The sequence below is a fragment of the Temnothorax longispinosus genome, chromosome 11 (assembly GCF_030848805.1).
Source record: "Temnothorax longispinosus isolate EJ_2023e chromosome 11, Tlon_JGU_v1, whole genome shotgun sequence".
NCBI classification, from domain to species: domain Eukaryota; kingdom Metazoa; phylum Arthropoda; class Insecta; order Hymenoptera; family Formicidae; genus Temnothorax; species Temnothorax longispinosus.
The window spans coordinates 7,009,961-7,024,364 of NC_092368.1; the positions used below are offsets into that span (position 1 = coordinate 7,009,961).

General features: G+C 36.6%; 1 protein-coding gene across 2 annotated transcripts in view; it reads left to right on the forward strand.

The window, feature by feature from the left end:
• Pnut (septin 7-like protein pnut) overlaps window positions 1-5,924 on the forward strand; it is a 79,357-nt gene extending 73,433 nt beyond the window's left edge. For both annotated transcript variants that reach the window (XM_071793490.1, XM_071793493.1), the window contains one exon: window positions 1,396-5,924. In XM_071793490.1, the coding sequence (XP_071649591.1) occupies window positions 1,396-1,444 (49 nt within the window). In that variant the 3' untranslated portion in view covers window positions 1,445-5,924. The remainder of the gene's footprint in view (window positions 1-1,395) is intronic.
• Window positions 5,925-14,404: the final 8,480 nt, after the last annotated feature.

Here is a 14,404-nt window from a genome sequence, read left to right on the forward strand (position 1 = left end):
GATTTAGCTGTATGGATTCTTTTAAATTATACTCGCGTTTTTGTCCCTCCTTTGAAAGATTTTTATTAAAGTGACGATGTGTTGTTAACGTGCTCTCGGTGTGCATATGTATCCGTAGTTTTACATAAAATGTGCAAATATCACGAGGCACGTACGACTTCGTATCTTTGTATTCGCGGAAAGACGAACGTTAATATCTGCCGCGGGGAGGGTTAAACAAAAGTCGGAGGCAACGAAGCACGGAAGCGGAAACGCGGGACTTGATTTCTGGACACACGTGAGATTAGCATGTCGCTCCCTGATCGCGAGCAGAGGATGGGTTCGAGCATGGTTTTCGCATGAATAGATTTTTTATTCGCAAGATATTTATTTTGCATTACGGCCGATAACAATAAGCATAACAATTTTGCATAACGGTACATGACGAGTCGTGTCTCGTCTCAGGCATTTTTCGTTGAAACTGTCGACGTTTTCAGATCTGGACTTATTGTATTTTTCTAGGACATGCAGCGCAATGTAAGTTAAATAAACTGACATTTTTCCCGCGACATCTAAAGTAGATGTAAAGAGTAAAGAATAATGAATTTTCTTTTGGTGCAATACAAACAGAAATGTATTATATATATATATATATATATATATATATATATATATATATATATATAGTATGTACAAGGCGTGTTTAAAAAAAACCGAATTTTTTAAATAGCGCACCAACTGGCACAGAGAGTAACACTGCGGCTATGGAGGACACCTAGCAGCTAGCAGCAGGTTTTGACAACAAACTGCCATTTGCCTCGTTCCTCTATAAATTAATATTAGTCGTCAAGCTAGACCCGCTGAACTGATCTCGTGCACAAGCTGTTCGTTGGATTAGTGACAAAGTGACAATGAAACCTGCTGCTAGGTCGCTAGGTGTCCTCCATAGCCGCAGTGCACTCTCTATGCTGCTTGGTGCGCTATTTAAAAAGTTCGGTCTTTTTTTTTTAAACACGTCTTGTATTGCATATATTGTATTATAATCGCATTATTTTGAAACACTTTAATGTCCATAATAACATAAATTTCTCTTGTAATTGTAAAAAAAACGCGAAAATATTTGATAAAAATTGATATAATTGTAATGCATACATCAATAACATTACCATATTGATTTAAAATTCTAAATTATTTTAATTGAATTTAACTTTTTGATATCACAAAAGGAGATAGTCGAAGGCGAAAGTTCAAAGTTTATTGCTGCAGACTTCATCAAGATCACTTCCGCTTTCGTCCTCTCTCTTCACCGAACATACCGTGTCATGCATATGCTGATTATCAGAAAGCATCGATCGGTGTGCAACTAAGATTCGCGCGACACAGACAATAATCTTGATATGAAAATTCTTCTTTCAGGGCTGTCGATGGTAAAGATAAGAAGAACAAGAAGAAGGGTCTCTTCTAATTGCATCGATCGGCAAGAAAAACAGACAGCGAGAAATAGGGCAGGCAGGAACGACTCCGGCGTGGCTATCGCACTTTCAGCCACGCTGTTTACTGATGACATATCGACAACAAACACGAATTAGGTAGTTTCGATCAACAACAGGTTTGATTCACGTGCGATCTCGATTCCGTGAAAGAACCGACGATCTCATCACATACTTGAACGTTAATCGGAAGAATATTCGCTTAAGATCTCAAAATCCGTGGGTTTGAAGATCTATGGAAGCGAAGAGCTAAGACGCTCTGAAACATGCAGGATTCGTGATAATCCGCTCTCTGAGATCACTCCGCGCTGTTGATCCATTAATCTACAGAACCGAGAATCCATGTGTGTACACATCCTAGTTTCTAGTACAAAAACTCTCTGATTAGAGGATCTTGAACGTAAGATTGATTAGTAGCGACTTAGCTGCGATATCCTCGTCGATATGCATCGTCCTGGACCATGTCGAGATTCACATGAGTGGCCTGCATTTCGTTTGTTGTTCGCGACACTTGATTCGTGCGAAGCTACAGATAGAAAAAAGAACGAGAACGTTTTCTTACGATGAGAGGCGTCCGCCTGCGCTTTTTCGCGTTATTTGCTATCCGGCATCAAAGAGGAAAGGAGAAGAAGAGAGAATACACAATCATCTTATCACGCTCATCAGCATTCAACCGCGATCGCCATTTACTTCACGATAACAACTGTACAAAAAGAAACCCATATAGCATAATTTTTTGGAGAACGTAACTTTCGTACTTTCCTTGTCGCGAGTTAGTTCCGTTTAAGCTTATGTATCTTTCTGCATAAGAAAGCATCATGTTCGTCACCCTCCGCTGATCGCGATTACACATACGTTAGTTTATGACTGGACAGAATTCGAGGGTATTCGTCATATCAATGTCATGCAACTATAACAATAGAACGTCTCAGTTCGTGTTTTTGAAATAGAAAAACGATAGCAATATACTCTCGCCGAATACAATGAGTTCAATTGATCACTCTAGTGTTCTTAAATTATGATCTTGATATTGCAAGTATGTAATTGGAATGCGTATTTTTGAATTATCCGTTTATCTTAAAAAACGGGTCGTAAAATTATAATTTTATTTGATATGTAATATACAAAGTGTCTTGGGTATCTTTGTTCTATCATTGTCTTGAAATTCTTTACAGAAATATCGAGGTATTAATGCACAAATTAACAATAAACTAAAAAATTTCTAATGGATCAATCGTAAATAAATCAAGGAAAATTAGCTTGTAAGGAAAAAAATTATTGAAATAATTGTACTTTGTATTACATTAATAGGTAATATCGAATATTATCTCCTGTCGCAGAGGGAGGCTGAACATGATATCGCACAAAAACAGCGGCCATATATTATATAAATAAAAATATATATATACATATATGTATGCGCGCGCGTGTGTGTGTGCGTGTGCGTGTGTGCGTGTGCGTGTGTGTGTGTGTGTGTGTGTGTGTGTGTGTGTGTGTGTGTGTGTGTGTGTGTGTGTGTGTGTGTGTGTGTGTGTGTGTGTGTAAATAAAAAGCGGAAGAAAACGTAAATGTCCTAATTCATGTATATGTAGACGTAAATCACGCCTTGCGACAGGCGCAGGAGATCGATTACAATAAGAACGGATCATTGTATAAATGATAAGTCTAGATTGGATCACTGCGATTCGAGACGGTGCGATTTTTTCCTTTTTTATCTTGCAACAAGATCGCTTACGGCCTCTTTACCGTGGCCGAAGTGCCAAACTTTACTTCTGAAACAATAATTTTTATACAGAATGTTACCTAAGTAAGTACACAAACTTGAAGGAAATATTCCTTAGCTTATTTTAAGAAGAAAAGGTCCTATAAATATGTGTCCTAAACAGCTTCGTTTTCAAAATACAGGGTGTCAAAGATGCACGCTTCTGATGGATCCAAAAATGTTTTATCGGTACTAGAAAATGGTTCTTAATACCATATATACGCCTACCAAATTTGAATAAAATATCTTTAACCGTTTTCCAGATTTTCGAATTTTATTCATTTATTTTTTCCACAACTTTGACACGCTGTATTTTGAAAACGAAACAGTTTAGGATACATGTTTATAGGACTTTTTCTTCTTAAAATAAGCTAAGGAATATCCCCTTCAAGTTTGTGCTTACTTAGGTAACAAGTAGTGTATAATTACAGCATCGCTTCGATTTCGGGCGGTATCATGTCGATAACGCAAACGAAAAGCATTGTAACTGCGACATTCTAAAATTATTTGTATTGTAGTCTTCTTCGAAATATTATATCTTTATTTCTTAATTACGGCAAGTTATCGAATAAATATAAAACTACGCGGATTGAAGTTATGATGTCTCTTTGGAGCATGCTACTGATAAAGTAGCGTTGATAAATGCTCGGAAATACCCACAAAATGCAGTTGCAATTTATCGGTGTGCCGTCGACGTTTACACGAACAAACGTTTACATTCGCGCCGTCTGGGATCCGCCCCATACGTCGATATGTTTAGAAGATAAGCTAATTAAGTTACTTCTGTGCCAAGACGAGCGAGGAAGCGAGCATTTTATAATGCTGTAGCGGTCCCTTTGGTTACCGCGAGATGAAGCACACGGTATTCTTTTCGGGAAGACGCACTTAAAGGATTTTCAGGAGTAACGTGTTCATTTATTAATTAATACTCTCGACGGGATTTCAAAAACTCCGAAAGTAGTCAATCTTGTTTCCTTAATGACCAGATTTAGTAATTTGACATATTGTTTGAAGACATGTAATTTATATTATTCGATCTCATTAAAGATCTGTTCTTTTTAGTTACGCTTCCTACTACTTATTGTTTCTTCCTCTTCCTCTTCCTCTTCTTCTTCTTCTTCTTCTTCTTCTTCTTCTTCTCCATGGAATGCGTATATACATATTTGTTTCACATCGTATACTGGAAGTATAAAAAAAAGGAACAGATCTACGAAACGATGCGGAGGCCAGTAAAAATTGTCATTCGACGATTATATTATCTATTAGTTTCTCAATTATGTTTTCTATTTACCGTGCTGTGTTTCCTTCATCTCATGGACGGTAGGGATGAGAAATGAGCGTACGCCACATTCCTATTTTGTACGCATTTTTCTAATTAGGCTCGCCGGCTCGAGCGCGTTTAGCTCTTTCGCCAAGATACAACTACCCAATCTCCCGTTCGCATCTGTGACACGCGTGATCGAATGATCGAAAGAAAACAGTCGCGTTTATTGCCAACGGGAATTCAAGGATACAAGTCTGAAAGACGCGAGAATGCCCTGAGACACGCCCTAAAAACTGGGAAGACAATGTCACCTTCTGGATTACGTCCTTGCTCGTCTCTTGAAGATTCGCGCTGTTGACCACGATCATCAGGCATAGAATCGCCAGGATACTCTCGGAATTTGGAAAAAGCCTGAGAACTCTAGCAACCGGTCTATCTGAACATTCTAAGCGTAGAATCCGAGGATCTGGAACGAGATTGAAAGACCCCGAGGCTGCAAAGGCCCAAGAGGAGCACAGGGGATTTGAAGAAACCAGGAAACTAGATTCTCACGTCTCAGATATTTCGTGTCGCCAAGGCGCAAAGCGTAAAGAATCGAAAAGATCAAACAGTTCTACAATATTATACAGGGTATTCCAGGTTAAACTCAATGGATGTACGCTATCCGATTATAATAGGAAAAACTACACATACGCACGCGCACGAGTCCGCTTTGAAAAGTTTTTAGAAAGTCGATCGGAATTAAAATTGTTAAGAGAACCTCGTTGTGCCATCGTAATGATAAGATCGCAATTAAATATCCGTGTTACAGCGATTAATTTTTAATTCCATAAAATCTCAATGAATTAAGCTCTGTTAATTACTGTGTGAGCTTCCAAATCGGGGCAGTTTTGGCATTTTCTACTCGCTGATATCGGTGGCGTGTTCTCCAGTAAGTTTCTCCTGGAAGATCCGTCGTCGCTTTGTAGGTCTTGGCGAGGATCGGCAGATCGATTGTACTTAATTGTCGCACAAAGCTGCCTGATTCGCGCTTCTTTTTGCAACCGCACCAAGGACGACGTCGAGTCAGGACGAAGGACCTCGCTTAGGGCCGCGGGAGGCCAGTTGGGTGTTATCGATAGACTATGTGTATTTCTACGATACTTGTAATACTTGTTTTAAATAGTTACTCGTAAGATCATCGCGATTGCATTCGCTCCGGGACGAGTCGAGGGACGAGAAGGGGGAGAGGTGACGAGAGCAAAGGGTGACGAGAGGGACGTAGATAGATGAAACAAATTTATATATTTTGCCGTGCCAGACGAAAACGAAAGCTGCCGCCGCTAATCGTAGACCAGTTGTAATAACGATTCACTATTGTATCGCGACGAACACCTTAGAGTATATATCCACAAGTAAATTATATATAAAAATCATATAAAACAGCCAAGATGGTCGTCCGTTTCGCTCTTTCCCGCGAGCCTTCCCACTGATCCCACACGATAGTCCGATCGATTGATTTCTTATAGAAGTCGTGAAGATATTGATGAGGTCGAGAGGTCTGGAACTTGGAGCTGCCCACCGAATAGATACGAAGAGGACGCACGATCACAAGATAGGAATTTCCCGACGGTATTTCCTAATTGTCGAACGCATTATCGCGAGCAAAGTCCAATTACTTGAACTAAAATTATTCTCTTATCTGATACAATTTCACGTTACTTAATTTCTGTTATTCGATATTTTCTCCAATCCTATAACTTAATTTTCTAAATGACAATAACAACGATATAATCAGCGGATATTAAAGTAAAATATGGATCATTTAGTTGCTTATCGATGAACGAAATTTAAGAAAATACGAAGAGGTCTAGACTTTCAATAATTCCCTTTGGTTTAGTATTATAGTCTTTTTACAAAATAATAATAATAATAATAATAATGCTTTCATAATAATTTTTCAAATTGTTATAACGATGTGATTAGCAGATATTAAAGTAAGATTAACTGTCAAATCGCGAGATTTAAGAAAATACGAAGAAGCAAATAATTCCGTTCGGTTTGATATTATAATTTTTTTTTATAAAATAATACTAATGCATCCGTAAAAATTTTCTAGATTGTTATATCTGTACAGCACAAAATATTTTTAAAATACTTTAATAAATTAATTAAAAGACGGCGATACGAGTCAAGCGCGGTACGTGGTGCGCAAATAGAGAATTAATAGTTACAGAAGTAACGAATTACAATGTATATACGTATATACATGTATTCCAACTTAATAAACTGCGCGCCGATTATTTGTCGGACTTGAAACACAGCTATCGTTGGAACATTATTACCCTTTCCTCCCCGGAATTAAATTTATACGATTTACTTAATTATTTAAAAAACTGTAAAGAAATTATTGCGAAAAATATTACCTCAGCCAGGATTCGAACCTGGAACCTCCCTCATTCCGTGAAGGGCGTCGTACCAATTCGACTACCGAAGCATGTGGTAATATTTATCGCAATAACCGCGTTGATAAGTTTAACAAGCGCATGTTTCAGCCTGCGTAAATTCAAATATATCATTAGACTCGTGAAATGTCAATAAATTAACAATGTATATATACATTGTAATTCGTTACTTCTGCAACTATTAATTCTCTATTTGCGCACCACGTACCGCGCTTTGACTTGTATCGCCGTCTTTTAATTAATTTATTGACATTTCACGAGTCTAATGATATATATTTAAAATACTTTGGAAATATTTTTTAGGAAGTTTGAAATAATTTACTATACTACAAACAAAATCTAGTCGTAAAATATGGATAACTAACATTTTTTGCACCGAGAACAAAAGGTTTTGCTACTATTGTTAAATTACAACAAAAAAAAGCACAAGAACGAACCTTGCGGCATTCGATAGTTATTTGGACGCAGAAAACGATCCCGTTTGCCAAATTGCTCTATCATGTCACACAATTTCGAGACATTTAAAGTAAAAAGGTATTGATGTCAGATGAACGATAGTCTATTGCGTCAAAATTGCAACTTACATAGCTATTAATAAGGATCGATGAAGTATTTTTTAATTAATGTTATTTAAATTTAAAGGTTTTTCAGGTCGCTGCAAAAACTAATCTGATGTCAAAGTTGATAAATTAAAAATGGCAGAGTTAATATAGCGGATATTAAAGGTAAAGCGTTTTAAGGGCCAGAAAGAGAGTCCTAACAACTTAATTCTGATTGCGATTAAACTTCTCCGATACGTCATATATCGTATTATAGTTATAATATATGCCATAAGACACTAAAATAGTCCATTTTTGCAACTTTTACTGAAAATATCTCAAAATTGTGACGTGTTATATATAGCTCTCACTGCAAAAAATGTTAATTATCCATATTTTACGACTAGATTAGATAATTTTTTTTCGTGCAGAATTGCTTAAACTTTATTATAAATTGTTTTTTTTTAATTCAGTATACATTCAGTATAAAGAATAGGGCAAGGAAAGCCGTAACAAAATGTTCGTGTTTTATTATTTTTTAATAGACAATTATTATTCCAACCATAGTAAACTGCGCGCTGACAATTAAATCGTCAGACTCGAGGTCAGACTTGAAACACAATTCTGGTTGAAGTAGTAAATCCCCCCCCCCCCCCAATTAAATCGTTACGATTTAATTTATGATGCTAAGCATCTAAAAACTGTAAAGAAATTATTGCGAAAAATATTACCTCAACCAGAATTCGAACCTGGAACTTCCTTTTATTCCGTGAAGGGTGTCGTACGAATTCGACCACTGAGGCATGTGGTAATATAATATTTATCGCAATACGGAAAAAATGATATGGTTGCCACAGCCAAATAAATAGTAACATTTGGCGCAGCCATATCTGGTGGTTGTCACACCCACATTGATGTGGTATCTTAACTATATTATATAGTTGCCGCACCACCGCGCCAGCGCTGGTATCAATTCTCTATATGGTTGTCCCAACCATATTAGGTGTATAGTGATCCATGAATGTGGGTGTGACAACCACAGATATGGCTGCGCTAAATGTTAATATTTTCTGGCTGTGGCAACCATATCGTTTTTTCTGTGTACCTATATTATTAAATGAAGAACACGCATTATCATACCCGCGTAAATAAATAATATTCAAATGGCTCCGCGGATTAAAATTCAGTATGAAGAATAGGGCAAGGAAAACCGTAACAGGATGTTCACGTTTTATTATTTTTTAATATTTTTCTCATAATTTCTTTACAGTTTTTAGATGCTTAATATCATAAATTAAATCGTAACGATTTAATTGGAGGGGGGGATTTACTACTTTAACCAGAATTGTGTTTCAAGGCTGACGATTTGTCAGCGCGCAGTTTACTATATGGTTGGAATAATAATTGTCTATTAAAAAATAATAAAACACGAACATCCTGTTACGGCTTTCCTTGCCCTATTGTTCATACTGAATTTTAATCTGCGGAGCCATTTGAATATTATGTCTTTTTAAATCCAACCCCGGAATTATATATATATATATATATATATATATATATATATATATATAAACAAATTTTACATCTAAGTTTATAATAAACAGATATTCGAAAGAAATGTTTATTGACACAAATACAAGCTTCAAAAATACTTTTTTTCTATGTTTAATATTTGTAAAACAAATGTAATATTTTCAAAATGTTGTTCAAAATTTTGTCATCAATTGTTTGAAAAATGTCGAAAAATTCGACAGAAGAACATGAAGAAAAAATATTTTTAAAACCGCTCAGAAAGATTTTTACAAATCTTTGTATTATGATAAATAGCTTTTTTGCTGCAATATTTTTATAGAAATATTTTTTGAAAACATGTACCAATATTTTATGCTGTATAGGTAACGATGTGATATTAAAGATTGACTATCAGATCGCTCATCAATAAACGATATTTACGAAAATGCGAAGAGGCAGACATTTAAATAATCCATTATTTTTGCTTTGATATTATAGCTAGTTTATTGTTTTCGTATTATAAATAATTCTTTGTAAAAGTAATAATGTATCAATGACATCTGTAATAAACATCTCGAATAGCTACGCATATTAATATTTATCGCATCTTTGTTGGACTTTCTCTTGAGCAGGATAAGGTGGATTGTGCCTGGAATATTTTCATTGACAGCGAGAATCGGCAAGGAGGGGAAGGAGCCGAGACCTCTGAGCTGATCTCACGTCGTCGGAGAAGGCCTGCATTCTAGGAATTCCTTCTTCCGGCCTGCTTTTACTATTTCTCAACGTCGGCTTGCGGTGGAAACGGCCAAGGAACGGAGTGTGTAACGGAAAATAGAGAACACCTGGGCATTAAATATTTATTTATACGCGTGTGTGATTCATACACACATACACACGTGCGCGCGCGTGCCTCCTGTCGACAGGCGAAATTCTTTGCCTTCGTGATTAGCTTCGTTTTTACGCCGCGTTTTTCACGTCCGGCCTCGCGCGTGTCTCTCGCGGCAAATCTACATCTATACTATCGGGTGATATAAAAACGAATAAACTCACATAAACATAGCGAGTCACGCACCGCAAAGTCACAAATGCAGAGAGACGGACCTTTTTGGGTGTTGCCAGTTGCCTTTCTGCATTAGTATCCGTATAAAGCGGATATGAATACGATAAACATTCTGGAAGTAAATTAAACCCAAGAGGATCGTAATTTTAATTAAAAATAAAAATTCCAGGCAAAATTGCCAGGATCGAGGCAATATTCGAAAAAACTTCAACAAACTCGATCGTATTCACATTCAACAGCAAAATTACGCAGACATGTCCAAAATCGGAATATAAGACGTCTTTTATGCCCTGTCTAAACCAGAGGATGATCCTACTTGTGGCTCATCTTAGAATGCATTCCGTTTCACGCATGCATCATTTATCCATGTTTAACATTCGGTGAACTACAAGGATAAATGATGCATTATGCACATCGTGCGTGAAACGAAATGTACTCCTAGTAGTAGTGTACACTACTCACTAGGATAAGCCACAAGTAGGATCATCCTCTGGTCTAGACAGGGCATTGGGCATTAGACATATCATAAGATGTCTAAAAGATGTCTTAAAGATGTCCCGATTTTAGACATGCGTACTCTCTGGGTAAAAGCTCACTAAATTTCTGCACAAAAATTGTCGATCTATGAACTGTTAAAACTGTAAAAAAAATTATAACAATCTTTCTGGGGATATTTTAAAGGGCAAAGCCTTTATTTTCACCTTCATAAATTGATTATCGAATATGCTTTTACATTAGGAAGTAAAGTGGGAAATTCAAGAATTAAACCTCGAAAATTTTGATGTATTAACATCTGTTTTGTTGACACAGATTGAAATTGTTTATTTCTTATTATTTCGCATACACAAAGAAGAAGAGACTCAGAACTTTAGATCGAGGACGATGGATCATGTAATTAGAATTTTTTACTTTAAGCGATTCTGCAATTCTTAAATTAACCAGGTTAATTATTAGTAATAGTTTGAAGTCTAATTCGGATATTGATTTTCGCTGATTCTCGATCTCTGCGATTCTCGATAGGAAAAGATTTATAACATTATAAGACGAAATCTGGATGAAATTGGGAATACTGCAATTATGTCTCAATATTTGCAACAATACTAGTAGAAAGGAGGAGAGTCCCTAGGGCCGGTTTTTGGTTTTAGCACCCTCTGAAATTAATCCGAAAATATCAGAAACGTTATATTTTTGTAAGAACTTGAAATGAAAAGTGATTTTAGTTTAAATGGACATACTTTCGTGCATGTTTATACTATAATTTTAATTAATCCCATTTTTACCACTAACGCGCTCTTATGTCACCTACATAGCATCTCCTTACATTTGTGTGTGGTGTGTGTGCGTATGCGTGTGTGCGCGCTTGAAACTACGAAACACTATAAAAAAAATGATCTCGTAGAGAGCAGTGATTTTTTTTTAAAAAACGTATATTGCCGAATATCTACACAAATATAGTGTTTTCGTAGTTTTGAGCGTGCACGCACGCGCGGACGCACGCACGCACGCACGCGCGCACACACACACACACACACACACACACACACACACACACACACACACACACACATATACACACACACAAATGTAAGGAGATGCTATGTAGGTGACATAAGAGCGCGTTAGTGGTAAAAATGGGATTAATTAGAATTATAATATAAACATGCACGAAAGTATGTCCGTTTAGACTAAAATCACTTTATTTCAATAGTTCTTACAAAAATATAACGTTTTTGATATTTTTGGATCAATTTCAGAGGGTGTCAAAAACCGGCCTTAGAGACCCTCTTCCTTTAGACCTTTGTGCAAATATTGATAAATATTTGCACAATTTATTTCTAAACAATATTTCAGCAAGACAATAGCGTTATAAGGATTCATATATCTTAACGGAATATTTGCAAAATTAAATTTGAGAAAAAATTGTGAAATAATTGTGAAATAATTGAAAAATATAGGTATTTGAGTTTTATTATGTTACTTCGTGTTACGTAGCATATCTCTGTGTTTGCCTGATCGTCGATAGTATCCTTCCTCGTACGTAAAATGTGATGAACGGTGTTATATATGTACATACATAACTGTTATGTATATCGACGATGCTGGAGTGATTTTGCTTCTAAATGTCGAAATAACTGTGACAATCCTCTTAATTGAACGATGCAATTATATATTGTACAATTATTTGCCCAATTTTCCTATCGGGGATTTGAAACGCTCTGCGAGTAAGTAGGGGAGACCGGGGCGAAATCGTCGTCACTATTTTTTCGGTGCTGATTTTTAACAACAAAACAAATAATTTTAGTAAAATGTGGTGTACCGTTGTAAAGAGTGAACCGTTGGCTACAAAATTTATACGGGCATTTTTGGTCTACGTTGCTTTGTTCAACCGGTATAGAGTAAAAACGACAAAGGTGCAATTGAAATGTCAAAATTGCCGGGGCGGAGTTGTCACACCCCCGAGACGGAGTCGTCACTCCATTTTTGAACTGGATTTTAAATGAAAATACATAATTCCGATGATGAAAAACAATAGGATACATTTTATTAATTCTTTTTTAATAGAAAAATGGAAACATTTATTAATTAAAAACACGATGGCGGAAAATAATTACAAGAAAAGCGCACGCACTTGTGTGCTCTATGCTCGCACGAAATGCACTGTTTCTCGTCAACTCTGTTCTTTGTCATCTCTAAGCACACGCAGCACATATTATCCAAGTCCTCGTCGGAATTCGACCACTGCTGCTTCCTTGACTTTGATTTTTGAAGCTTTCATGATATCTTACGGGCACGTCATCCAAGTGTGCTATTTCATCATTATTCTTCTTCAGCCAGTCGTTCAACGTAGTTCTCGGGACTCCAAATTGTTTTGCGGTTACTTTTGTATTAATTTAATCTTTTTTTACCGCAAGAACTGCCTTCCTAAGTTGCTCCTTGTCGATGGGAGTCGTTTTATGATGGTACGTACGTACCGTTTTCTTGCAATTGAGAAATACAATGACGCATTTGCAACGAAAAATAAAGTAAAACCATCGGGATAAAGTCGTCGCAGTGACGAGTCTGCCCCGGTGGCTTAGTGACGACTTCGCCCCGGACACAGATTTTAAGTTTGATCGCTCATAAAATATTAGAAATCAACGAAAAAAAAAAAAAACTCACTGGATTCGTGTTCATCATGCATTACTCTTCAGAATCACTTATCTCGAGATTCGGAGAGAAAATAATATTTAAAATATTAAAAATTTTCGATGCGCAAAAATTTTCACTTTTGATCTCCAAAAACACGTTTGCCTTAATAAAAATCACAACATGGCACATAATCTCACTAAAACTCCATTAGTCATATGGACACCATAAGTAGCGTTTACTATATTAATATGGCGAGTTCACACAACATACAGGTTTCGAGATAACTGTAGTGACGACTTCGCCCCGGTCTCCCCTATATCATCTTCTTTTTAGTGAATATGAATGGAAAAGAAAAGGAATTCGGAGGTCACACAAGTTACTTGTAAGATAAAAAGTAGTCGGATACGATCGGAATTCGGAAAATTTCAGGCGCAGGCAATCAGAGATTAGACGAACATATCTAATTTCGAAGTCCGAGGTCTGTTGTCGATCATCCTGTCGGTTTTGTGCGGCCTTCTTTTCTTTCGATTTCGCGAACGTGTTGTCGAGCAGCTAGATTTGCTTATCGCGAGATTTGCTTAGAAGCTCATGCCGCATTCGAATATGCATTCGTTCGCATATGTATCATTTCATTATTAATTCATGCATTCACATACGCTATTCTGTTTGTTTTGTTACACGCGATTCATCAGTAAATGCAATGTAATAGATCGTTATATAGGCAAGTAATCAATTGTCAGTCCGAGAGAGGATGAAGAAGAAAGACGACGCTGAAGAAAGTTCACTAGCAAGGAATAAACTCGAGAAACGCGCAAACTCGGGACTGCTTAAATAAATTAAAAAAGAAAAGAATGAAAATAATACATAGAATTAAAATAATACGCCTAACACGTCGATAATCGAGTAATTATGCCACTTGGACGTCGTACGTAACTTTTAATCTTTGTGCTTGCGACATAGACGGTCGTTATCTCGGCGACGTGGTAGGAGCAAAAGTAATTTAACGCACGTGCAAAACTCATTTCTTTCTTTTTTTTTCCTTTTATATCCCCTTCTCCCCGATTTATTACAAGAAAAAAAAACAGTTATGAAAGGAAGATCATCGAGAAAAGGGGAAAAGTCTTACATTTCGCCCGTCGATAAATTCGTCGCTAAAAAATAAAAATATAGTTTTTTTCAACGCTAGGGATTGCATCACCAGAGACGCGATTCTTACATCGTCGAG